The 26,738-nt window shown below is 29.8% G+C and overlaps 2 protein-coding genes and 1 long non-coding RNA gene across 8 annotated transcripts in view; 2 read left to right on the top strand and 1 right to left on the bottom strand.

Annotated features, from left to right (window-relative positions):
• Positions 1-26,738, top strand: part of LOC130446291 (synaptotagmin-7) — a 263,793-nt gene that overhangs the window by 100,256 nt on the left and 136,799 nt on the right. For all 5 annotated transcript variants that reach the window (XR_008910147.1, XM_056782487.1, XM_056782778.1 and 2 more), the window contains exon 3: positions 10,708-10,955. Coding sequence is in view for 4 of the 5 variants with exons in the window: in XM_056782487.1 (XP_056638465.1) it covers positions 10,708-10,955 (248 nt within the window). In the remaining variant the exon portion in view is untranslated. The remainder of the gene's footprint in view (positions 1-10,707; positions 10,956-26,738) is intronic.
• Positions 2,895-9,755, top strand: LOC130446950 (uncharacterized). Of its 2 annotated transcripts, none has more exons than XR_008910197.1 (3): positions 2,895-3,034; positions 3,484-3,660; positions 9,659-9,755. It is a non-coding gene; the product is annotated as an uncharacterized LOC130446950 (long non-coding RNA). The 2 variants fall into 2 exon arrangements; XR_008910203.1 differs by lacking the exon at positions 9,659-9,755 and adding an exon at positions 4,014-4,079.
• Positions 3,676-9,718, bottom strand: LOC130446002 (gamma-tubulin complex component 5). Its single transcript, XM_056782001.1, has 12 exons — positions 9,420-9,718; positions 8,974-9,366; positions 8,692-8,924; positions 8,447-8,633; positions 7,664-7,877; positions 7,307-7,607; positions 6,335-6,495; positions 6,002-6,281; positions 5,730-5,946; positions 5,296-5,593; positions 4,073-4,359; positions 3,676-3,980 (listed from the first exon to the last, which is right to left on the bottom strand). The coding sequence occupies exons 1-12, from the start codon at positions 9,489-9,491 to the stop codon at positions 3,831-3,833; spliced, it is 2,793 nt and encodes a 930-aa protein (XP_056637979.1). The 5' UTR covers positions 9,492-9,718; the 3' UTR covers positions 3,676-3,830.

Raw genomic sequence — 26,738 nt, 5'->3', positions numbered from 1 at the left:
ATTAACTGGATCAGTTCTCCAACAACAATGATCGTGACCCGAGTTAACCCGATCATAGCTTCCGAAAAGACATTTGACTTGATCAATGTGTAAACGCCCCTTAAACGATAACAAGTCCAGTTCGTGATTTTATACGAATGTTGAATTTATTTCAATAATTAATGTTTAATAAGGTTCGTGTCTGAATTTTCTCGGTTGTAGTTTTTCGAACGACACATTGAACTAGAATATCGACGAAGGTCAGATAAGAAAAATGGGGCATCGTGCCACTTTCTGTGTATATTCATGGTTAGAAGGACAAATAGGCTTGGCATTGTAAGGACATGATTGAAGATAATCTGAAAGTCAAGATTTGTACAATTAATTTTTGTTTTTTTTTTCAAGTTTATCAACATTTTTTTCTGAAATTTGCTTGTTGTTTGTTTGTTGATGTTTTGAGACGATGTTGATTTGAATTTTGAATTACCTAAGTACGTTAAATCCTTTTCTAACTTAAAATGTATACAAATTCACTGGAAACGTTCACTATTGATGGCTGCCAAACAAATATTAAACAACGAGGCATCTTCAAACTTAAAATGTTGTATTGATTGTGTACTTCAAGCAACTACCGCCATCTCTAGGTAAGTCACGTACTTCTGTGACTTACATAAAAATATGGAATGTTTAATCGTTCAAACACTGGGCGCTAATCCCATAGGAGAAAAATTAATTACGGAAATAAAGTTAATCATCATTTGTTCTCAATTCATTATAATAATTAGAGTATGTTGACTTATTAATATGGATATTAGCATTTCTAATATGTATGTTTGATGTTTATTATTATCAACTAATTAATTTCATATTAGTTATTTCCTCAAATAAACTGTTGATGGTGTATTACATTGGTCATTCTAAAAGATCACTCACCAATCGTATTACATCGCACACAAGTGACAGCATTTTATAACCTGATAGATGTTCTGTAGCAGAACTCGTATTTTATGAAGCCCATTCCATGGGTTATAAATCTGTATTGAAAATATGAAATAACTAAAAAAAACGACCATTTTTAGAAACAACGTATATTACTCAAGATGATCTGTGTATTAATAAGAAAACTAATTTAAATAATCTTTAGTATAATCTCTTTTAGATTTAAAAAAACCAGTTCTATAAAAAATACTGTTAAACGAGGCTGTCTTAACATATAAATAATGAAGTTAGAGGAAGATCGATAGAAAATTAATGTTTACTTAATTACAATGTAGTGAAATTTGAAAAATATTCTTTAATACATTGTAGAAACTATCTGTATACTGATAAAGCGAAATTAAAACTTGTACGATGTTGTAGGAACTTCATAATAGAGCAGTAAAAATAGATTTCTACGAAAAGCAATGAAATGGTATCGAGTCTCAAAGTAATACGAGATTCCTTTTGTTCCTTTCGTTTTATGTTTAGATTCTTTATTATAAATTTCATACCAATATTTCAACAATACATTGTTTAGTATTGGTATATCGTGGAAAAAAAACAACCAATAACTTTTGTATAAAAATATTCAAGTGTTTTATAATAATGGAATCGTTTTTAAAACGTGTTAAAACAGATATTAGATCAAAAGATTCGTGGCAACATTGTACACCTGTCATATTATGCAACATAAATACATAATGAAAACAATGAAATTGAAATATTATTGATATCAAAAATCACCCCCGATATTTCAAGAATAGTTTAATTCAAGATAAATCTTAAAAATGATTTACTCAACACTTCATGCTATTTAAAATTTTTAAGGAGTGGCTCTGAGTACAAGACTAATGATAAATATGTTTAAAAATTTGAGCCCCTTCTGGAAGTAAAATTTCGCTTTGAATACCCTGTATGTGCAACTAAATTGAAAGATTAAGGAGTATTATAGTTCACTAGTCCCTCACTTTGAGTTATTGTCTTGATAAAGGCATCTTCTGACGAGGGTGAAATTAATTAAATATTCAAATTTACCCACTTGTATTTCATTTTCAAATATAAATCACTAAATCCATACCCCAATCAAGAAATTGAAAGTAATTAAATGATGTTAAAAGCCCTAAGAGTAATTGATAAGTCATTGAATGATTACTGTCTTTAGGTTGAGTAGAAATACTGGTTGCCTACCTAATATCATGAATCTTATATTTATATTACGAATAAAACTGTCAAGATTTCTTAATTATTCATCAATAATTACACTTAATAATATCATATTAAATAAATTAGGTATTAATGCGATAATACGCTATCATTTTTTATTCATTTCATAAAACGAAAACAGATACAAATAAACCAAATCGATTGCAGCTTTTATTTATTAATTACAATCGCGTGACTGATTCTTTTTAATATTTCAACGAATTCCCAATAGATTACACCCGAAATATTAAGAAATAATAGATCGATTATTTCCATTTTAAGAACAGCAAAATACTATATTTGAATATTTGTTGTAGGATTTTTTATGAGTGTACTTCAAATCAGGAGAAATATTTTTGGAAAAAAAAGTTGTCACAGCTTCTCGCATAATATTACAATAATTATATAAAATGAAATACACTTTTCCAATATTGCTGAAGAATATTTTGAATAGTATTTGTAGGCATGGTAAAGTATACACAGCCTAGTTAAATGACATATAAAAGTGTCAAGTGATTGTCATGATTTTTGACAAATTAATAAAAAGAAGAAGAAAATTTGTAATTGACAGATAATTTTTTTCTAAAGAAAAGAAAGTAAAATTTAATGATTTCAAATATCTGAAAGGAGTGATGACTATGAGTCAGACGCAATAGTTTTCTGAACTCTGGGCAAAAATCAAATTACAAAAATTCTTGTTACTTAACTGGGTGGATAGTCTACGAATTGATCCCATCACCACAGAGAAGAAGAAGAAGAAAATATACATATTTTGAAAGTAAAAGAAAAATCTAAAATTTCTATGAGGAGATATATAAAAAATATCAAGAGATAATAATTGTGTCATTAGTTGTAGATATAACATTCCATTTCGGTAAGAGTTTAATATTTGTATGAACCAATTCTTCTCTCCTGGTTGAGTTTGTTCATTGTCTTTAGAGTTGTGATATTTGAATAAATAAATAAAGTTTGCATTATATGTGATAATACTTCGTGTTTTATTCAATTGTAATATATTACTCCTGGTAAATTAAAAAAGGAGATAAATCGTTCTAAAATCAAATCAGATCGTCAATTGGTATGTAAGATACTATACAAAATGCGGCAATTTAAATTTTGGAATTATTTTTGTAACAAACTCTTCTGATACAAGTTATCTTTAAAGAACTTAACCAGAGAAAAAACAAGAATTGTATTATAGGTACTTAAAATTACTTCAGATTTGAAGCAATTCTGAAAGACTAGTTGTAATTTGAACAATTTTGGGTCAGAAAGTTGAGAAACCATTTAAAATCAATAAAGATCACTTATTGGTATTTTTAGTACAGAAACTAATCATCAATCCATGTCTTGTAAGAGTTTGAACTATTTATGTAGAAATTGATCCAAGTGGATTCTTTTGTAAGTTTTTTTGAAAAACTAGACCAAAGGAACATGGCTGATTTGTTCTAGATTACATTATATCTGCTAGATAATTCGGAAATTAGAAGGCTTTTAAAGGTAAATAAAACAACATTAAAATTGTTATATTTATTGAAAAATGTATGAAACAATACAAAAAGAATCTATAAAGATGAAAAAATTATAAAAATAAAAACATCCATTTGATATTTCACTTTAAAAAAACTAAAAAATAATTAATAAAGATATTTCTATTAATTGATAGCGATTCAATAGTCAAAAAGACACGTGGGGGAAATAATTGGATTAATAATATTAAAGGTACGTTTATAATTTTTGTAGATATCATCAAGTCTTTCGGGGGTTGTGTACAGGGGGTTCTCCCACATGTACTTTAAAATTTTTATACACGTTGTAACCTGAAAGAAATAATCTAAATCATTCCGCAGCAGAATACACCGAGAAAACAGCTGGAATAACTACACTAAGAAAAGTTTTTGTAAATACTCACACTATCGAACGGTCTGTCAATTTGACCGCATTCTTTAACTTCGTTCACCATTCTATTAGAAGAATTTATAAAATCGGCATGGGAAGATATGATTGAAGACAAATCGTTCGCTTCTTCGAAATCCAATTCGAATTTTTGGAGACATTTAGTAAAAATAAAAGAAAATATATAATGGTGGATGCTGTTTAACAAATTGTTGAAAGCAAACCTCAAATATTTTAATTTCATTATTGTGCTTTTATGACTTTTAAAGTTGATTCGATCTTTTTGTCGACGAGGTTCCAAATCTATAACAATAAATACGACTAGATGTTTTCGATCCATTTACCGGAAATTAGTACTTTACAAACAATTGGATTGGTACGCTTCAAACTGAATTTATGTATTAAACGAAATGTTTTATTTTGGGCGACATATTTTTTAGAGATAAGGGGTTGGTTCGAGAGGGGAATTCGCCCTGGTTAGGTTAGGCCTTACTTAAACTTCAATTAGGTTATGTTTACTTCAGTTTAGGTTAGTTTATCACAATATGAGAAAAATATATTTTTTTATGGAATGCGATAATTTTTCATAATCAAAAGGAGGCCGTTTCGTGTAAGTCATAAAACCAGTTAAAAAAACCGAACCGGAAGTCAACCGATACAATTATTGGTAAAAACCGGACATATTAATTTTAGAACGTTGATAAATGAATTCTGCGATTTCGAAAACGTCAAGCTACGAGTGTTTTTCACTCAAATCAAAATTTAAATGAGATATTTTATAATACATAGCATGTCATTTGGAATTTTACGGTCGTCAAAAGTTACCTTTAGACGTTTGTGTTATTTTCATGAATGAAGCCAGATTTCCAATATCAACGGTAATTTCATCTTCTAGAGTCCATTTGGCCATCCACCAACGTCAAGCTCCACCTCCATCTCGTAAGATGCAATTGCACCAGTGTTTAGTAATGTACTTTAAAAACATCCAATGATTTAACAATTTAAAATGGCCGGCTGTCATTTGTCGACTGTGCGCGCATTCTAACAAAAGACATTTCGTAGTTCTTTTGACACCACTAGAGTGTGCTAGATGATAGATATAGGAACACCGGTTATGCAGAAGTGGATGCTAAATTCATTGTAATGAATAGATGGTGTAACGGTTATAAAAAATAGATATGGGAATATTGGTGATGGTGAAATAATTACGACGAATAACGAATGGAAATTTCGATTTACCTGTAAACGAAAGATTATTCAATGTATACAATCCCCATTTAATTTTCAAAATGAAATGAAACACGTCTTTGTACATGTCAATTTGAGAGGGTATAATGATGAGGTTCAGAGGCCATGGTATATCTAATTGCAAACCGATCATATTACACGCTTCCAAAGCATCGTTACACACTTTCCAATTTTCGTCGATTTGTACGGAACATTTTTCATAAAATTCTGGATAAATGTCCATTATTATATCTTGAAGATGAGACGTGAGCCATATATCGTTACCCCAGTTTTTATTTTGTGCGTAAACCTAAAATAAACGACACGATAACGAACCTAACAGAAATAAATGAAGACTCAAAAACTGCAAATTCTCTTCCTTACAAACAAACAAACTCCCAATTAAACTCACGTCACAATTTCACTTCATTAATCTATCAACTTACCTCCATAAAAAACCTCCTGTAAAAAGGAAACAACAAATTATCAAAAAACAAAAATATATGACGCATAAAACGAAATTCCTTCTCTAACAGATACTCTTCGATCAAGATATTCTTCACTTTTAGACCAGATACAGTAAACCTTTCTCTCAATATACCACAAAATATCTTCTCGAAGAAATTACTAACCGGAAAGAAAGTTTTTGTTATCGAAGATATTCTAAAACATTATAAAAAAAATAATATAACACAATAATTTCGATATTTTTACTAACTTTTCAAAAAGACTCTGTTTTTTCGGTTCCACTTCTTCTTTATCATATTTAAAATAATCTTCGAAAGCCAACATTAAAAATCCATCCGTAGTATCCACTAAATTATCAAGTTTATCCATTTCCGTTGGTTTTGAACAATCATCCGATGATATGACAGGAAATTTATAAGAAATTTCTTCCGCTGTTTCAAAATTTTCATCAATAAATATTTTTTCATCACTATTGAATAATCTACATAATTCTTCTAATACCCGTCTAACAAATTCTTCATAAATAGTTTCTAAAATGAACTAGATTTCATAACACGTTTTATTAAAAAAAGAAAAAAATCACCTTCGCGATCATTTACTAATGAAAAATCTTTTAGTAACCTAAGTAAGTGAACATTTTTACCGATTTTTAACACTAGGGTACTCATAATTTTTAATAAACCATCGCTTATACAAGTTTCATCGGATATAACGAAATTCAAATCACACCCCGTATCTGTCGATCTAAAATTTTAAAAAACCAATATAAAAATAGTATATTACATAATGAGTTTGGAAAATGATATATTTCACACTAGTTACTGTTTTGAAATACACTTCCCGAAGAATTTTGCAAACTATTTTTCCTACGACCACGTAAAAAATTCTTCAAAAAAACGAATTTTTTAAATAAGTAAGTCATTTGAACAAAAAAGTATTTTCAACACATATGTTGAAAAGTATATAAACACTTTCAAATTCGCTAGAATCCATTTTTTTGCCAGCACAATACTTTTAATTTTACAAAATGACTGCTTGTATGTTTGACAATTAATACAGCCTACTTAATATAATTTTTAGACTTTTAACTTACCTGTTAGTAAAATCAAGACAGTCATGAAGAATGTTTTCCTTTACTATGGAGAATAAATTTTCATTCAACTACTTTATACATTACCCAGTAATAGTAATGACACTTAATTTTAACGTTTAAATTATCTTGCAGATACTGGTATGTATTTAAACACAAATCACTTTAAATTTTTATTGTAAACACTAATATAACCTCAAAAAATCATATTGTCTATTTCTTCAGTGTCTTAAATTTGGCCTTTTGCCTTTCGGCACCCAGCCAGATTCATATTGTATTGACGTATTCCCTCTATCGTTCGAGACCATATATAACATAAGAAAAAGAAGCATTTCAATACATGTTTGTTTTGTTATATTTTAATACATGTGTGCAATAAGCTACTTTTTTATGTAAAAATAAGTGTGCAATGTATCATTTCCATAAGTGGTCGTAAGAAAAATTATTTATGAATCAATAACTCACTTTGTTATTAAAAATTCGTTGGAATAATCGTTAAAATCATTCTTGACGAACCATGAATGTACAACATTCAAATAATAATATAAACTTTCAATATACAGGGTAACCCTCAAATCTTGATCTAATTTATTAGTAGAAAATTGTAAACTATCATGGAGACGTGTTAAAAGCGATGAAGCGCTAATAATATTTCGATTTTTCCCAAAATCTATCACTACGTAATCATGAATTGTTTTTAATAATTTAATTGGTTCGAAAAAATGTTCCAAGTCTTCGGAAAGATTCAATAATGTGTAGACTGTTTCTAAAAAAAATTAAAATAATCCTAAAACCATTTACAACGATATTTATTTCACCAACCTTGTTCCCTAACTTTATCTTCCAACTGTGATAATTTTAAATATAAAGGTCTTATCAAATTTTGTAAAGAATTATTGTAACTTCGATATGTTTGCGAAACTGTTATAACACATTCTTCATTCTTAATATCAAATAATTTATCAAAATCCCTGAAAAATTCCAACAGGTGGATATATGGTACCACCTGATTTTCTAAGAAATTTTTAAAACTACCCTGCAACATAACAATACATACGTGGAATTTCCAAAATGTTCATATTAATAAAAAAGTATATTAACACATTTGCAGCATTATTTTTGTACCACATCAGTTAAAAATTAAATACAAGTACCATTGATGATGTATACAACATATTAATTAATTAATAAAGGACAAGGATCAAGCTGAGATTTCTAGAAATCACCAATGAGGACATGAGAAAGATAGAAAAAAATATTGTGACCATACCACCCCAGGAACATCCCCTAATCATCACTTAAGTCATATAGCTGTTGGAAAATAATTTAAAAAAAAAGTTAATAAAGAACGAGGATCAGTCTGAATTCTCAGTAATCACCAATGAGGTCATAAAAAATAAATATTGTGACCATACCACTTCCGGAACATTCCCTAATCATCACTCAAGTCACACAGCTGTTAGTGAATAATTGATTACATACTTTTAGGGCAAATTTTAAAAAATTTTACAAAAACATATAATAGAAAACAGTTAACAACAATTGTCTCGAGTTTAGCTGCAAATGAGTTAAATAATTACTAAATTAAACAAAATTTTTACTTACTGCTCTTAAACTGGAAATAGTGACATTATCTCGTATTTTTAGTATATTTCCCTCAAAATAAAATACAGTAGAAGTATGAGTTTCCCATAATTGCCACAATATTTCCCTTAAAACTTTATATTCTGATAATACAGTGGATTTTTTCAACACAACCAACCCCATAGCTTGATTTTCCAAGTGTTTTTCCCTGATGATAAATGAACTATTCAAAAACAAGTACAATACACACACAAACACGATATTACCATAACATTCCAATATTTGCTTCTCGTCGTTCACTAAATGGTTTATCTTGAAAATTTGTATCATTATACCAAGTATGTTGAATTGTATTATACAACTCTTCCCTATTAGCCCTTAAATTCATTACTACATCTTTTTCACAACTTGTGATAGTAACTAAAGGTGCAGTTTTATTATCTTCAAAATAATCTGGAGTATCCCTATCATCTGTTATTGAAGATATTTCTGAACCATCCTAAATATTATATTAATAGAAATTAATTAACAATTCTTCTCATACATACCGAACTTTCATCAATTTTTGGTATAGAATATTCAATTCCTTCCATTAGATATTCGCTCCAATTAATTTCTTCATCTTTTTCTTGTGGTTGTATTTGAAACTCTTGTGGATTTTCTAAAAATTTACTTGTAGGTTTTTCCGACATGCAAAGTAGAAACTTTACAACATTCAATCGAGAAGTAAGATGATATTCAGGAACGTTTTTTGTAATATAATTATTGTAAGCTTCAATTAAGGCTTCTGATTGTGAAAAGAATCCATGAAAATTGAATTTTTCTGCCATTCCTGCCATAATTTTGTCTACTTCTGTTTTATTCAGGAAATACATCGTGTCGGATTTTCTTAATTTTTCGTGGAAATATTTTTGTACTCTATTAAATGATTCTGAACCTCCCTACGGAAATACTTAATATTTTGTTTCTAAAAAAATGTAATTAAAACTGTTACCTCATAACCAGTTACTTGTATAATTAAGTCTTTAACTAATTCTGAAACTTCGGCACTTATTTGTCGAGCCATATTTTGATAAATAAAATACTTTAAATATATAAAAAGTTTTTTAAAATTTAAACAAACATTAAATGTTCGTATTGACGTTGACAGATAGTATGTAGCATTTGAACTACGAAAGTCCCACTATATGAACTACTTTTTAAATTTTACTTTTCTTAGTATCTACATTTTAGATTCAGTTGTACACACATTAAAACTGAACTTCATATATTGAAATATAAATCGAGTCTGCGGATAGAGACACACAAGAAATAAAATCCATACTTCTCAGTGACATATTGCGCATATTCAAGATAAAATGTAATGGCGCTCAATTTGAATTTGATATTTTTAGTTAACAAAACGTTATACCAGATATTGTCTTATTTTCATTTGATGTCTAAGAAGTTTTTGTTTATTAAATATCTAATATTCATAATTCGTTGTTATTTTATGATACTGAATTAAAAATAAACCTTTTAATTTAATGACTGTAAAGTATTGTATATTTTTATTTTAATATACCCGGTATAACATTATCAAAAACCTAATCATATAGTATGTTCAATTTAGTACAAGTATATAATTAACCTGTATTTTATTATCATATTCTTGAGGTTCTTATCAGGAATTTTTGAATAAAACTAGCAAAATATATTAATTTATTTCCGATGTAAATGTTGGCAAAATATATTTTTATTTTAAAATATGCGTTAGTTACGCGGTTCTTGTGGTGGTTTTGTATCAAAAACTGAGTTTTCGATGCATGTTTTCTTGTCCAAAATGTTATGAATTCCAAATTTCGTAATCTGTCTTGTAATTGTATAACTAATGAACTTTTTGATCAACAGGTAAGTATCAACTATTGAATGGATTGAAAATATAGTTTATATATGATATTCCAGGAATTTTTTGATTCCTTTACGTAAAGGAATATTGTTTTTAATAATGTATATAAACATTCTTATAACACATTTTTTTATTATTATACCATTGTCGATATTAAAGAAAATCATCGTTCACAGTTTAGAATCCATAAATAAATTTTTTTAGTTTTCTACTTCACCACTAGAATGCAGTAGATTGGCCAGTTTTGAGTTACTAGTTACTACGCTAGATGGCGTTAAAATAAAAAATCAACTTCAACAAAGGGCATTGATTAACCAATATTGTTACTTATATCTAAATGTCGAAAAGGATAAACTTCCAAATTTTAAATCTATTTCTTCACTTTCTTTTTCAGTTAATGATGCAGAAACGAGACGTCATACTCACGGCTGTATTCTCTAGTCTCGCTGCTATAATTCTGATAGCAGGTATAAGTGCTGCTTGTTATTTCTTTCACAAAAGGAGACGTAAGCGAGATGAGGAAGAGGAGGATTCTCAGGAAGTTACTTATTGTCGAAAAGTGGAGGAGGTTCAAGAGAAAAAATCACGCTTAAATGGATTTCTTACGTTAAAGACGCCCCTGATTTCCACTAAAACTCTGGGGTAAGTCGTAATTAGCAATAGCGTGAAGCGTTTTAAATGAATCGAAATAAATTTTATTAAAAATTTTTATCTTAGGCGGCGGATTTTCGTTGGTAATATGGGTTTCTCTATATCAAAATGAAAATTACTTCCAATACCATAAAGAAATTTGAATACTAATTGTGTTCAGCTATTTATGAGAAAATATTTGAATTTTATTGACTAGCAGTGTCACCTATTGAGGAAATACAGAACTGAAACTAAAGAGCACTGCATAAATTATTACAGTTATCTTCTAACTTTACTTATTTCATAATATAGATTTACTTTACCTTACAACTTTTTCGCTTAGATGGCGTAAGTATAGTTCATCATTTCTCCTCCTATTTTTGTGGAGATTTCTATTTTTATTGAATATTTACATTCATTATAATATAATCTATTTTTAATTAGTAAGATTCATTATAAAGTAGTTTCGGGGATCATTATTATTATAGAAGATATATTATTATAGTTCTACTCTTACCTCGGTAATTTCCGTTAAACTCGGAGATACTCGATTGATGGTATTAATCATAATCTTAGATAAACCACATCTATCATAACAAAGAAACAATTCCACTTTGGGTTAAAATTGATGTTAAAACTTTGCTTCTTAAACGCATAAATAATTTTATTTTATTATTTAATATTCATAGTTGAAGCTTTGTTTAATTATTCAATTCATTTTTGTTCATACGTAGAGGATACAGTAATATGGGAATTGTGTGAAAGACAGAAAGTATTCAACGACCGTATTCCGTAATTTCTGGAATATAGCGAGTTGAAATGGGTGCTAGAAATAAATTGCCACATAACGTCTACTATATGCGTTTACATTTTTGTAAACTCATCGTTACGCCTTTAAAGGAAATTGCGATATCAAAATGGTACTCAGAGAATTCCATGAAAATTCTATTTACAACTTAATGATCAGGGATCTACACCATATTAAAATGAAAAATAAAGATAATATTTATTTTTAATACTGAAAAGTGCTGGGTAATGAAACAGCCTTACAGAACAATAATAATTTTAAAAGGTAAAGCGATATTAAACAGTGGGGTGATTCATTACTTCTTCTTTCTCATTTTTATAGACACAACCTTTTAGACATCTATCCAGTTTTTATCTATTTCGATAAATTATTGTCTTTGTACTTTATATTACGAGGTGTTAAGAAAATTAAGTAAAATTTTTACATTATGAAAGTGGATATGGAAATAAGATGTAGCGTGAATGTAAAAGAATAGAAATTAATAGAATATATGTTTTTGACATCATTCGATGTCCTAATTGTTTTGATAATCCATAGTTTTAGTTTGTTCTTTTTTTATTTTTGTTGTGTTTCTCGTAGTTAAAGAGGAGTTTAAACGTGTATTAAAACAATAGGAACTGTTTTTGGCTTTGTTATTGCGGTATAGGTTATGTAATTAAAACCTTTATACTACACGAACTTTTAAATATGAAAAAATTAGAATAAGAGACATTGTATGCAGTTGCATTGGAGAGGGGTGCCAAAACATTCAAAGGTCACGAAAAGCACCAACAAAATGATGGCGACAATGTATTTGGACAGCTAGAGTATCATTTAGATTTATCAAATACATTAATACCCAATGCTTCGCTTTCCAAGGCTACTGTATAAGAATGTGGCTTCACAGTGTATAAACGCCCACCATATAGCCCTGATCTGACTCCGTTCGAAAATTTTTGAAAAAATATTTAGCAGCTAAGACGGTGAATGAAGATTTTGATTCTAAGATACTTTATATTTGTATATGTCTATATAACAAATTTTACTGAAGTAAATCCCACAAATTTAGTAGCGACACTGATTTATCACCTCGCCTCATAACATATTTAAAAAAAACTAAGTTCAACTTAACTAAAGATGTCGTCGGATGTCATCTTTTCCGTATTTATTAAATGTTAAATTAATTTTCATGCGAAAGAAAGAAAAACTCGAGGGAAATCCATTAAGAACTTTCTGGAACATTAAACGATGTCATGGTATCTTGCTTTTCTGTGAAAAAATCCTACTTGAAAGTACTTTTTGCGACACATAAATACTGTTGAGCATTTCGTAAAATTCTTCGTTATTGATGAAAGGAAATGGATGTTACCATTTTTGTATCATTTTATATATTTATTGTCTGGCAACGCTGTCGAAAAAAAGATTGAAACGAGGCATGCTAGTACTTAAGAGAGTTGTGCGATGTTGACACGTGCTCGTCGAGTAGACGCGGTTTCGAAATACAAGTTTTGCGAAAGGAACACGTTTTACGAACAACAATTTCTGAACTCGCTGCTACCAAATGACTCAACAGTGTAGAAGACGTACCAGAAATTCTTAAAAACGGGCTCTGTTGCCGACGCGCTGCGCTCTGGACGACCGGTTTCTACGAATTTATTGCCTATTATATATGCTCTGTATTAATTACAAATACAGATGACAGAAATTTTATGTAATTCCTTTAGAAGTACTGCCTGTGATGAATAATGATCAAATTTACTACTAAAAGTATTTCAGAAAGGCTCCTTTACTTTTAAGTTACATTTTTTACTTTCAAGATGAGTCAAATAGTGCCAAATCTGGTGAGTAAATTGGAATGGACATTTAGCGTAAATAGCTTTGAAATTTTTCTTCTTGCATCGTTCTCAGTTTCTGGGTTACATCACTTTTAATATTTTTTTTTCTGTTTTTGAGTTAATACTATATTACAAGATGTAGTTTTCAGTATTTCGTGAGTTTCTTTGTTGTTTTAAACTCAAGGTTAATGTCAACGCATTGTTCGATGTATATATCATTAAAACGGGTATTTTTGTTTCATACCTCGTATAATGGTTTCAATTGTATGAAATATAGAAATTATTCCAATTCTAGTCTCTTTTGTGAAGTAATTCATTATCAATCCGACACAAAACCATCAAGCTTAATGCCTCTACTGTTTTGTCTTAATCCTGTAAATTGTAAAATCCTTTGATTCCATTTTATTCTTCTTCGCGCGAATTCTGTTTATCTATAATCTTATTATTGCTTCTATAACAGAATCTGACACTTTTTTTTATATTAAAAGTCTTCTTCATAAAAGTAACACGGTTTTCATTGTTATTTTTTCATCTTTTTACGCTGATATTTTTTTTTTTGTTATCCACAAACTTTTATCATTTTTATAATTTCATACAACTCCATGCTGTGCTTTCATTTCATTAATAATATCATAAAAATTTTGAATATGCCGTACACAATTTGATACTACATAATATCTTTTTTTTAACATCGTTGAAACTTTATTAAACTTTGTTATTGAAAGATTTTTTCTCATTCCACATATATCCCGACCCATACAAGCAATTGCCTCAGATAATCCCCTAAAAAAACCCAGTATCTTTTTACTTGGGTGAAACTGGAACATAAAAAAGTTAGACACGTGGCAGATTGTTTCACCACGAAGTAGTTGGATAAATTTTTCTTTACAAAACATTATGGAGAGGACTATTTTTTTGTGTACAATATGACATGATGAAACGAAGTTTTTATACTATTTTTTTTTATATTTCTACGAAAAGACAAAAAGAAAGACTATTGTGTTCATTTCGCTAATGGACTAGATAAAATTAAACAAACATTCATGATTCACAAGATTGAAACACGTAGTAATAGATAAATAAATAAAAATAAAACAAAAGCTGTCCTCACAGGTGAATGACGGAAATTATTTATTCTGTCACTTGTCAATTGGGTTTCATCTGTCAGTGTCAGTGTCACTTCCTGCGCTCCACCTACATGTCATTTTGGTATTCCAAGTTATTGACTGAATGGTAGTTTCGTTTTTATTGTTATTAGTAACTAAATTTCATTTTCGAATAAATTCAGACACGTTTTATTCGCTTTTGTATATAAATTATTTCCGCGGTCGTTTCTGTCGCCATTATTTAAGCTTAGTAGCCTCCGATGATCATTTTTCATTTGTACTTCTGAAAAGTTTTTACATTTTTTCTTCGATGGCAAATAATTAAATGCACGCTTATATTTTTTGAGCGAATTTGATTAATGAAACTGTGTTAGAAAGCGCTCGAAATTATTTCAATCCATTAATCTGAATAGATCAAATTGTGCAGGAATAGTTAAATATCAACCCGTTTGATTCGCGAAACAATTTGATAAATGGATTTTCATCGAAATAAAACAAATTTTAAGTAACTTATACTTATAAATGCGACAGAGTATTAAATTTTAGTGAACCTTGCAATTTGCATACAAAATAAAGTTCGACTTCTTTTAGTCTTTATCAAAATATAATTGTTTTTATTTTTGTGTCAGTTACTTTTGAGGAAAGATTAAAAAGTTATTACGGTTACGGGGGCAAAGAATTTACGAATCTCTCGTTTTAAGTATATACACTTTGTTAAAATAAGTTTAACATTTTTTTAAGCTTATATTTGTGGTATTTTTCACGCTGTTGCGTCTTTAGACCGATTCTGGTGGGGGATCTCTTGAGTATCACACTCGTCAAACTTCATTCCCCAATCATCGTAGTCTGTTCTAAATCACATCAGCCGAGTGAGACCGATCACTTCAATTCTGAATAGTCAAAATTTTGTTTCTTCTTAGATTCTTAGTTTATCTTCATTCTTCAGTACTTAGTTAATGTTTATTGTTAGTGTTAGCGAGAGAAATCGATTTTTTGGTGGGCCAGTTAATGAATTTTGGTTACTATCTACAAATTGCAGCTTAATTCGAAAGCTCGTGGACACTAAATCCAAGTTGTTATCAAATCCACGTTGCAGAGGTATCTGGACTTCGTTCATTTGAATTGCATTTGGTAAAATACCCTTTCGACATAAGAATTAGAAGAAGGAATACTTAGAACGATGGTCACAACTTTTTTAGCGCGTCAAAATTCGGTTCTTTGGCACTAGTAAAAAACCAGCCCCAAATTTTCCTGGACTATCAAATTTATACGTTTGCTAACTTCAGAATAAACTTTTCTAGTTTCTTTAAAGGGTTATCGGCACTAAAATCAATATTCTTATGTAGATATTCGCAAATGTTGTCATAAAAATGAAATTGTACATTGAAAAACGTCTATATCAGCTTAATTTTTAGCCATCCTCGAATAAGAATGAAAAAACTGTTAGTTTGTTTAAACGTTTAATAGTTGCAAACTCTATTTGGTTTTTCCGCAAATATTAGCAAGAAAATGAAGATATACAGCAGTTTCGAATGATTAAATGTTCTGGTTGATCTTGGTCCAAATTTTGGCAGTTGCTTTAATTCATATGAGCAATCATCTCCCAAAGAGCAGGAAACAATATCGAAATATTTTTAATGACCAGTTCTAATGACCACCATTTAGTTGGTACATGTTTGACAAGCTCTTACCATTATATTTCCTCCTTGAACTTCTTTAAACTTTCCTTCCTGAGGACTGATTGTTGAAAATGATTTCGATTTAGTAGTTAAATTTTTAACTCCTGAGTTAACTCGTGTCCAGGGGGCAGACAAGGCGATACATATGGAATGGAAATGGGAACATCGGGATTTTCTAGGGAAATCGGGGACGGTTGGTAACCGTGATCTCAACACATGCGCAACTATTATTCATTGACATATTCAGATTGTAGTCTTCGTATAATAAAACATAATAAACAGTTTACGTTGATTTGTTGATTTTTTCAAAATAATACTTTGTATTTCTGGTTATAAAGGACACAATTGGGATTATATTCAAATAAAAAATCACATAATCTATTTAAGTAGCGAATATGTCATTGGCACGTTTAGTAATAAATCTGCAGACATTCGGAAACAATGGACAGTAGGGGTAATAACGTCAAACACAATCTGATAATGGAAAAGCTCTTCTCTTTTATTATGTTTTTTGTCCTTCGTCCAGTTGCGATATCTAATTTTTATTTTCGCTTCGCTCGAAGACGAGATTTTATATATTCGAAAATTTTTAGAAAAATCACTGTAACCAACTTACTTTCAATACAACAATGCGAGGTAAATGATGACTTATGAACGCAGATGTTTAACATCACTCATTTTATTTTTTCTTGAAACTTTTCTCTTCATTTGTGCAGTTTTTTCAATTTTCGAGGGGTAAATTGCATCAATTACCATCATACAGTTCTGAGAAAGAAGATCCATCATTTTTTCAAACCACACTTTCAAAACATCTGCGTTCATGTCCAGCTCTGCCGTTTGGTTCCCAATTGTGAATCAAAAGTCAGGACCGAAGATCAAAATTAACTCATAAACACAATTAGAATCATTGAGACGCGCCCTGTACTTTGATATAAACATGGAGATTATAATATTGTGCATTGGATTGAGTTCAATATAATCGTGTGAAAAAATCTGGGGATGCCTCATGCCGATCAACTTTTTGGTCCTATGAGAAGTCTCTGTTTAAATCTAACAATTTTTCTGCACATCTAAGCTTGAGTCTAATTAACTTAAAATTTCATTAAAAGATGATAAACTGCTAATTATGTAATCGTAGAGAGTCAGATTAAATTAAAACTTCGTTTATAATTCTCACTTCTATCTTTTCATTCTTAATGTCGTTACTTGCTAGTAAAAAGGAAACTTCGTCTTGCATTTTTTCGGGGTTACAATCAGGAAGTGCGAAATTAATTTGATTATACGACTAAGTTAAGAAAATTGATTCATTATACCGTTTAATTAACCAATACGAAAATTTATTATGGAAAAATAATTGTCAAGAAAGAAAATTTTATGTTTCATTCAGATCCTTGTCGTTTTATCGTTCAATTTGTTTTGTTATTTGTTTTGACGTCCTGGATTAAATTAGCAGCTTGTCTATATTGTTTTCTCGTCTCCGGACTGGGATTTTGGTTTTCCTGGAGCTTCACGAGCTGTTTAAAATGCATCTCCTTCAATAACTCTGTAAATCATAAATTTCCCAACACCCAATGAAAAATTACTAATAAAAAGAATCTTACTTGACCACTACAAATTAGCAGTCAAAATATTACTGCTCCGTTGTCTTCCTCGAGGTCTCGCAGGCTTTTGACAAGGTTTCATGTTACAAACTAAAAGCTTACATGCCTCAAAATCTTTACCAAATACTTAATTATTATTCAACTGATAGGTACGAGTTAGTTATCAAGATGAATATTCATCGCTACATCCTATAATAGCTGATTTATAAAATTGATTTTCTTATATTTTCACATACAACAGTTGCTATACCGAACCAATCATGGCCTCGATATATCTCCAAAATCCCATGAACATAATCCAATATTGGTTTAATAGATGGCGCATAAAAGTCAATGAATCTAAGTCTATTCACATTGAGAAAGGAAACTTTCCCTGCAATAAAGATTAATTACCAATATATACCACAAATAGATGAGGTTAGACACCTTAACCAACTAGATTTATAACCCCGTGACATGTATTGGTTAATCGGAAGGTACTTTAAATGATAAACTCTTTTACAAAGTAATCCTCAAGCTAATTTGGTGCTGTAGAATACAATTATGGGGTATTGCATGTCTAGAAAGATTTTTAATGCGTCTTGGTATGTGCCAATTGATACATAGAGACCTTGAAGTACCTACAGTTAGAGAAGGGATCTTATGTAAGCAGGTTTGAGCTACACCAGAACCATCTGGCGGTTAATCTACTGGACTGTGCAAAAACACTTGATTTGGTTCATAGATTTGAGTAAATATGATGCCAGGTCATCAATGGATTACTGACCTTCATGTTAATCGGATTGCAGAACCTATAAGATGTTAAAAATGGTTGAAGGATAGATTTTTCGGCGTATACGCGGCGCTTCCAAATTCTTCATAATCAAACTAGAATTTACTTGATTAGTAAATGGATTATTTAACCTAACTTGTTTTTATGACCGCGTTCCTTAATGAAAGATTATTTTTTTGTATATAAGCAACCCTGGTATCGCAGTAATGAATATATTTTAATGATTTTCATTATGAAATAATCCAAACTCATACTAGTTATACGAAATTTTCAGACGACTATCCGAGTACGATATATAATTAAAACCGTACTCGAATTTATTCGAATTTTATTAAAGTTTTAATCACTACTACAACGTTAACAAGATTCATTTCGTTCGAAGGAATTTATCGAATATATTTCCCACTTCGTAATTGTGTAACAAGCTCAAACATGTTGGCGTTATTTAGTTACTTTATTGTCGCTTTGTTGGTGCAACTGTGACAAAGCTTTATATAAATTTGAGCCGTATTAAAGAGAAGCGATCAAATTAACTATTTACGATTAAAAAATAGTTGTGGATATTATTATATCTTGAGTATCACATCGATAGCTCTAGAAAATATCGATTTAAAAAAAGTATCGATATCTCGATTTATTCATGTCGATTTTTTTAGTGTTTGCGTTTACTGGGAAATGTCAAAACATACGAAAACAAAAATACTTTGAATTGAAGTTATTATTTGTTAACAAGGGTCAAAAATAGATATATAATGTTAAGACAGATTACTGAATGGTAAATTGATTATTAAAATGAAAATATTATACAAGATAAAGACTCAATTAACGATAGTAAACAAAAAGACGGTTAGATGTAAACAACATTTATTGTAATAAGTTTATGATGGAGATCTGTTTGAGGTTATTTTGTGTTTAGGTCCTAAAATATCAAATATTGTTCGTGGTAGACTTGATGATGATCTTCCTAGTGTGGACACTCTGCGATTATGTGTTTTATAGTCAATTTGTCATGGCAGTTGTCACATTTAAGTTCAGCTTTAGCATCAAATAAGTACCTATAAGTCAGTCGCGTATTACCTAAACGGAAACGCGTTTGAAGAACTTCATCTCTACTCCATGGTTTCACGGAGTTTTTCACTTCACTTTCTGTAACATATTCTATAGCGATTGATTTATAAGATGCAGGTCAAAAGTTTTTGCTCGCCCTATAGTTTGAGTGATACATAATAAATGAAATTTTCGCGGAAGTCGGACATTGCTTTCGAACTTTCCTGTCAAATTTGTTTCATTTCACAAATAGGTTTCTGGTTACAAAAAATGTAAAGTAGAGCAGGTGTTTTACAGGGCTAACTGGGACTAAACTGCAATCATAAACAACGAAGATATAATTCATAATTATAAAATAATAAATAAATCATCCTGTACATGCAAGTTTTAACTCGTCGGAAAAGCATAAACGGTTGTATAAAGTAAATAAATAACGGAGATCGTTTTGACTTTCGCTTGACAATATAAGGGAGAAATTTGTTTTATTATTGAATATATTTAGGGGTGGACAAAAAATGTTTAGTAGTGTAGTGTATATTTACTAAAAATGCCTCGTTTTAGTGAATTAATTATCTATTCTAGCAATTACAAATCACTCCGACTTTCGTATTTAACTTTTAGACAAAACAATCTTTTGTGGTTGCCTTAACCTATACAACTCGATCCGTTCGTCCGTCGAAAAACTTCTTTTTAAAACCACATTCCGAGCTGAATTTCCACCACGCCTATGGAAAAGCATTTTCCTCCCCACCGCCCTTCGAACGCATGGATCCGAACTCCGAATGGGATGCTGAAAATTTCAGTTCTACATCACGATGTCGGCCAAAAACAAGGATGTTGTGGTCCTTCCCGCTATTTTCTGATCCTTTTTTTCATATGTCTCTCCTTATCACGTGTCTAATTTCTTTCTGAACTTAACGGCTTTTTTTTTATATTTCGCTTACTTCGGGACCGTGTTATGTAACTGTTAACTGAAGACAAACAAAGGTGGTCTTTGTGTGGTCATTTGTGCTTTTGTTGAATTTAATTCTTGATAATTGTTAGTGTAATAATTTTGGATACGTCGTCGTTTTCGGTGAGATTCGAAATAATCTGATCCTTTGTATATTTACAGGAACGATTTCATTGAAGAAAATAAAAATTATATTGTTTTCCAAAATATGTATCACAGATTTCGATACTATTATTGCTATTAATTATATTGATGATAAACTAATTCAGTTCCACATAGACAACAGATTTATTATATCGATATATGTCGTTTAAAATAATTATACAATTGTTAATAAAATATATAATAAATTGTTCCCCATGGACCATTGAACACAACATTACTGCTTAATATTCTTAATTGAAAAACTGTCATTATATCGATTCAAACAAAGTGAAAACATATTTTTCTTTGTGTATACGGTTGGGTCATTTTCACCTACATACAAATTTCACCCTTGAATAATTCTCTGGACCATATTCACATTAATTTTGAAGATTTCTTTCCTAAACATTTCATGATTAAAAACTGACATTATATCGATTCAAAAAACGTAAGAACATATTTTTCATTGTGTATACGGTTGGGTCATTTTCACCTACATACAAATTTCACCCTTGAATAATTCTCTGGACCATATTCACATTAATTGTGAAGATTTCTTTCCTAAACATTTCATGATTAAAAACTGACATTATATCGATTCAAAAAACGTAAGAACATATTTTTCTTGGTGTATACGGTTGGGTCATTTTCACCTACATACAAATTTCACCCATGAATAATTCTCTGGACCATATTCACATTAATTTTGAAGATTTCTTTCCTAAACATTTCATGATTAAAAACTGACATTATATCGATTCAAAAAACGTAAGAACATATTTTTCTTGGTGAATATGGCTGTGTTATTTTCACCTACATACAGATTTCACCCTTGAATCATTCTCTGGACCATATTCACATTGATTTTGAAGATTTCTTTCCTAAACATTTCATGATTAAAAACTGACATTATATCGATTCAAAAAACGTAAAAACATATTTTTCTTTGTGTATACGGTTGGGTCATTTTCACCTACATACAAATTTCACCCTTGAATAATTCTCTGGACCATATTCACATTAATTTTGAAGATTTCTTTCCTAAACATTTCATGATTAAAAACTGACATTATATCGATTCAAAAAACGTAAGAACATATTTTTCATTGTGTATACGGTTGGGTCATTTTCACCTACATACAAATTTCACCCTTGAATAATTCTCTGGACCATATTCACATTAATTGTGAAGATTTCTTTCCTAAACATTTCATGATTAAAAACTGACATTATATCGATTCAAAAAACGTAAGAACATATTTTTCTTGGTGTATACGGTTGGGTCATTTTCACCTACATACAAATTTCACCCATGAATAATTCTCTGGACCATATTCACATTAATTTTGAAGATTTCTTTCCTAAACATTTCATGATTAAAAACTGACATTATATCGATTCAAAAAACGTAAGAACATATTTTTCTTGGTGTATATGGCTGTGTTATTTTCACCTACATACAGATTTCACCCTTGAATCATTCTCTGGACCATATTCACATTGATTTTGAAGATTTCTTTCCTAAACATTTCATGATTAAAAACTGACATTATATCGATTCAAAAAACGTAAAAACATATTTTTCTTTGTGTATACGGTTGGGTCATTTTCACCTACATACAAATTTCACCCTTGAATAATTCTCTGGACCATATTCACATTAATTGTGAAGATTTCTTTCCTAAACATTTCATGATTAAAAACTGACATTATATCGATTCAAAAAACGTAAGAACATATTTTTCTTGGTGTATACGGTTGGGTCATTTTCACCTACATACAAATTTCACCCATGAATAATTCTCTGGACCATATTCACATTAATTTTGAAGATTTCTTTCCTAAACATTTCATGATTAAAAACTGACATTATATCGATTCAAAAAACGTAAAAACATATTTTTCTTTGTGTATACGGTTGGGTCATTTTCACCTACATACAAATTTCACCCTTGAATAATTCTCTGGACCATATTCACATTAATTTTGAAGATTTCTTTCCTAAACATTTCATGATTAAAAACTGACATTATATCGATTCAAAAAACGTAAGATCATATTTTTCTTTGTGTATACGGTTGGGTCATTTTCACCTACATACAAATTTCACCCTTGAATAATTCTCTGGACCATATTCACATTAATTTTGAAGATTTCTTTCCTAAACATTTCATGATTAAAAACTGACATTATATCGATTCAAAAAACGTAAGAACATATTTTTCTTTGTGTATACGGTTGGGTCATTTTCACCTACATACAAATTTCACCCTTGAATAATTCTCTGGACCATATTCACATTAATTTTGAAGATTTCTTTCCTAAACATTTCATGATTAAAAACTGACATTATATCGATTCAAAAAACGTAAGAACATATTTTTCTTGGTGTATATGGCTGTGTTATTTTCACCTACATACAGATTTCACCCTTGAATCATTCTCTGGACCATATTCACATTAATTTTGAAGATTTCTTTCCTAAACATTTCATGATTAAAAACTGACATTATATCGATTCAAAAAACGTAAGATCATATTTTTCTTTGTGTATACGGTTGGGTCATTTTCACCTACATACAAATTTCACCCTTGAATCATTCTCTGGACCATATTCACATTAATTTTGAAGATTTCTTTCCTAAACATTTCATGATTAAAAACTGACATTATATCGATTCAAAAAACGTAAAAACATATTTTTCTTTGTGTATACGGTTGGGTCATTTTCACCTACATACAAATTTCACCCTTGAATAATTCTCTGGACCATATTCACATTAATTTTGAAGATTTCTTTCCTAAACATTTCATGATTAAAAACTGACATTATATCGATTCAAAAAACGTAAGATCATATTTTTCTTTGTGTATACGGTTGGGTCATTTTCACCTACATACAAATTTCACCCTTGAATAATTCTCTGGACCATATTCACATTAATTTTGAAGATTTCTTTCCTAAACATTTCATGATTAAAAACTGACATTATATCGATTCAAAAAACGTAAGATCTTATTTTTCTTTGTGTATACGGTTGGGTCATTTTCACCTACATACAAATTTCACCCTTGAATAATTCTCTGGACCATATTCACATTAATTTTGAAGATTTCTTTCCTAAACATTTCATGATTAAAAACTGACATTATATCGATTCAAAAAACGTAAGAACATATTTTTCTTGGTGTATATGGCTGTGTTATTTTCACCTACATACAGATTTCACCCTTGAATCATTCTCTGGACCATATTCACATTAATTTTGAAGATTTCTTTCCTAAACATTTCATGATTAAAAACTGACATTATATCGATTCAAAAAACGTAAGATCATATTTTTCTTTGTGTATACGGTTGGGTCATTTTCACCTACATACAAATTTCACCCTTGAATAATTCTCTGGACCATATTCACATTAATTTTGAAGATTTCTTTCCTAAACATTTCATGATTAAAAACTGACATTATATCGATTCAAAAAACGTAAGATCATATTTTTCTTTGTGTATACGGTTGGGTCATTTTCACCTACATACAAATTTCACCCTTGAATAATTCTCTGGACCATATTCACATTAATTTTGAAGATTTCTTTCCTAAACATTTCATGATTAAAAACTGACATTATATCGATTCAAAAAACGTAAGATCTTATTTTTCTTTGTGTATACGGTTGGGTCATTTTCACCTACATACAAATTTCACCCTTGAATAATTCTCTGGACCATATTCACATTAATTTTGAAGATTTCTTTCCTAAACATTTCATGATTAAAAACTGACATTATATCGATTCAAAAAACGTAAGAACATATTTTTCTTGGTGTATATGGCTGTGTTATTTTCACCTACATACAGATTTCACCCTTGAATCATTCTCTGGACCATATTCACATTGATTTTGAAGATTTCTTTCCTAAACATTTCATGATTAAAAACTGACATTATATCGATTCAAAAAACGTAAAAACATATTTTTCTTTGTGTATACGGTTGGGTCATTTTCACCTACATACAAATTTCACCCTTGAATAATTCTCTGGACCATATTCACATTAATTGTGAAGATTTCTTTCCTAAACATTTCATGATTAAAAACTGACATTATATCGATTCAAAAAACGTAAGAACATATTTTTCTTGGTGTATATGGCTGTGTTATTTTCACCTACATACAGATTTCACCCTTGAATCATTCTCTGGACCATATTCACATTGATTTTGAAGATTTCTTTCCTAAACATTTCATGATTAAAAACTGACATTATATCGATTCAAAAAACGTAAAAACATATTTTTCTTTGTGTATACGGTTGGGTCATTTTCACCTACATACAAATTTCACCCTTGAATAATTCTCTGGACCATATTCACATTAATTGTGAAGATTTCTTTCCTAAACATTTCATGATTAAAAACTGACATTATATCGATTCAAAAAACGTAAGAACATATTTTTCTTGGTGTATATGGCTGTGTTATTTTCACCTACATACAGATTTCACCCTTGAATCATTCTCTGGACCATATTCACATTGATTTTGAAGATTTCTTTCCTAAACATTTCATGATTAAAAACTGACATTATATCGATTCAAAAAACGTAAGATCATATTTTTCTTTGTGTATACGGTTGGGTCATTTTCACCTACATACAAATTTCACCCTTGAATAATTCTCTGGACCATATTCACATTAATTTTGAAGATTTCTTTCCTAAACATTTCATGATTAAAAACTGACTTTATATCGATTCAAAAAACGTAAGAACATATTTTTCTTGGTGTATATGGCTGTGTTATTTTCACCTACATACAGATTTCACCCTTGAATCATTCTCTGGACCATATTCACATTGATTTTGAAGATTTCTTTACTAAACATTTCATGATTAAAAACTGACATTATATCGATTCAAAAAACGTAAAAACATATTTTTCTTGGTGTATATGGCTGTGTTATTTTCACCTACATACAGATTTCACCCTTGAATCATTCTCTGGACCATATTCACATTGATTTTGAAGATTTCTTTCCTAAACATTTCATGATTAAAAACTGACATTATATCGATTCAAAAAACGTAAAAACATATTTTTCTTTGTGTATACGGTTGGGTCATTTTCACCTACATACAAATTTCACCCTTGAATAATTCTCTGGACCATATTCACATTGATTTTGAAGATTTCTTTACTAAACATTTCATGATTAAAAACTGACATTATATCGATTCAAAAAACGTAAAAACATATTTTTCTTGGTGTATATGGCTGTGTTATTTTCACCTACATACAGATTTCACCCTTGAATCATTCTCTGGACCATATTCACATTGATTTTGAAGATTTCTTTCCTAAACATTTCATGATTAAAAACTGACATTATATCGATTCAAAAAACGTAAGAACATATTTTTCTTGGTGTATATGGCTGTGGTATTTTCACCTACATACAGATTTCACCCTTGAATCATTCTCTGGACCATATTCACATTGATTTTGAAGATTTCTTTCCTAAACATTTCATGATTAAAAACTGACATTATATCGATTCAAAAAACGTAAGATCATATTTTTCTTGGTGTATATGGCTGTGTTATTTTCACCTACATACAGATTTCACCCTTGAATCATTCTCTGGACCATATTCACATTAATTGTGAAGATTTCTTTCCTAAACATTTCATGATTAAAAACTGACATTATATCGATTCAAAAAACGTAAGAACATATTTTTCTTGGTGTATATGGCTGTGTTATTTTCACCTACATACAGATTTCACCCTTGAATCATTCTCTGGACCATATTCACATTGATTTTGAAGATTTCTTTCCTAAACATTTCATGATTAAAAACTGACATTA

Source organism: Diorhabda sublineata, chromosome 1, assembly GCF_026230105.1.
Source record: "Diorhabda sublineata isolate icDioSubl1.1 chromosome 1, icDioSubl1.1, whole genome shotgun sequence".
NCBI classification, from domain to species: domain Eukaryota; kingdom Metazoa; phylum Arthropoda; class Insecta; order Coleoptera; family Chrysomelidae; genus Diorhabda; species Diorhabda sublineata.
The sequence above is the reverse complement of the archived record's forward strand: the minus strand, read 5'-3'. Positions and strand labels throughout refer to the sequence as shown.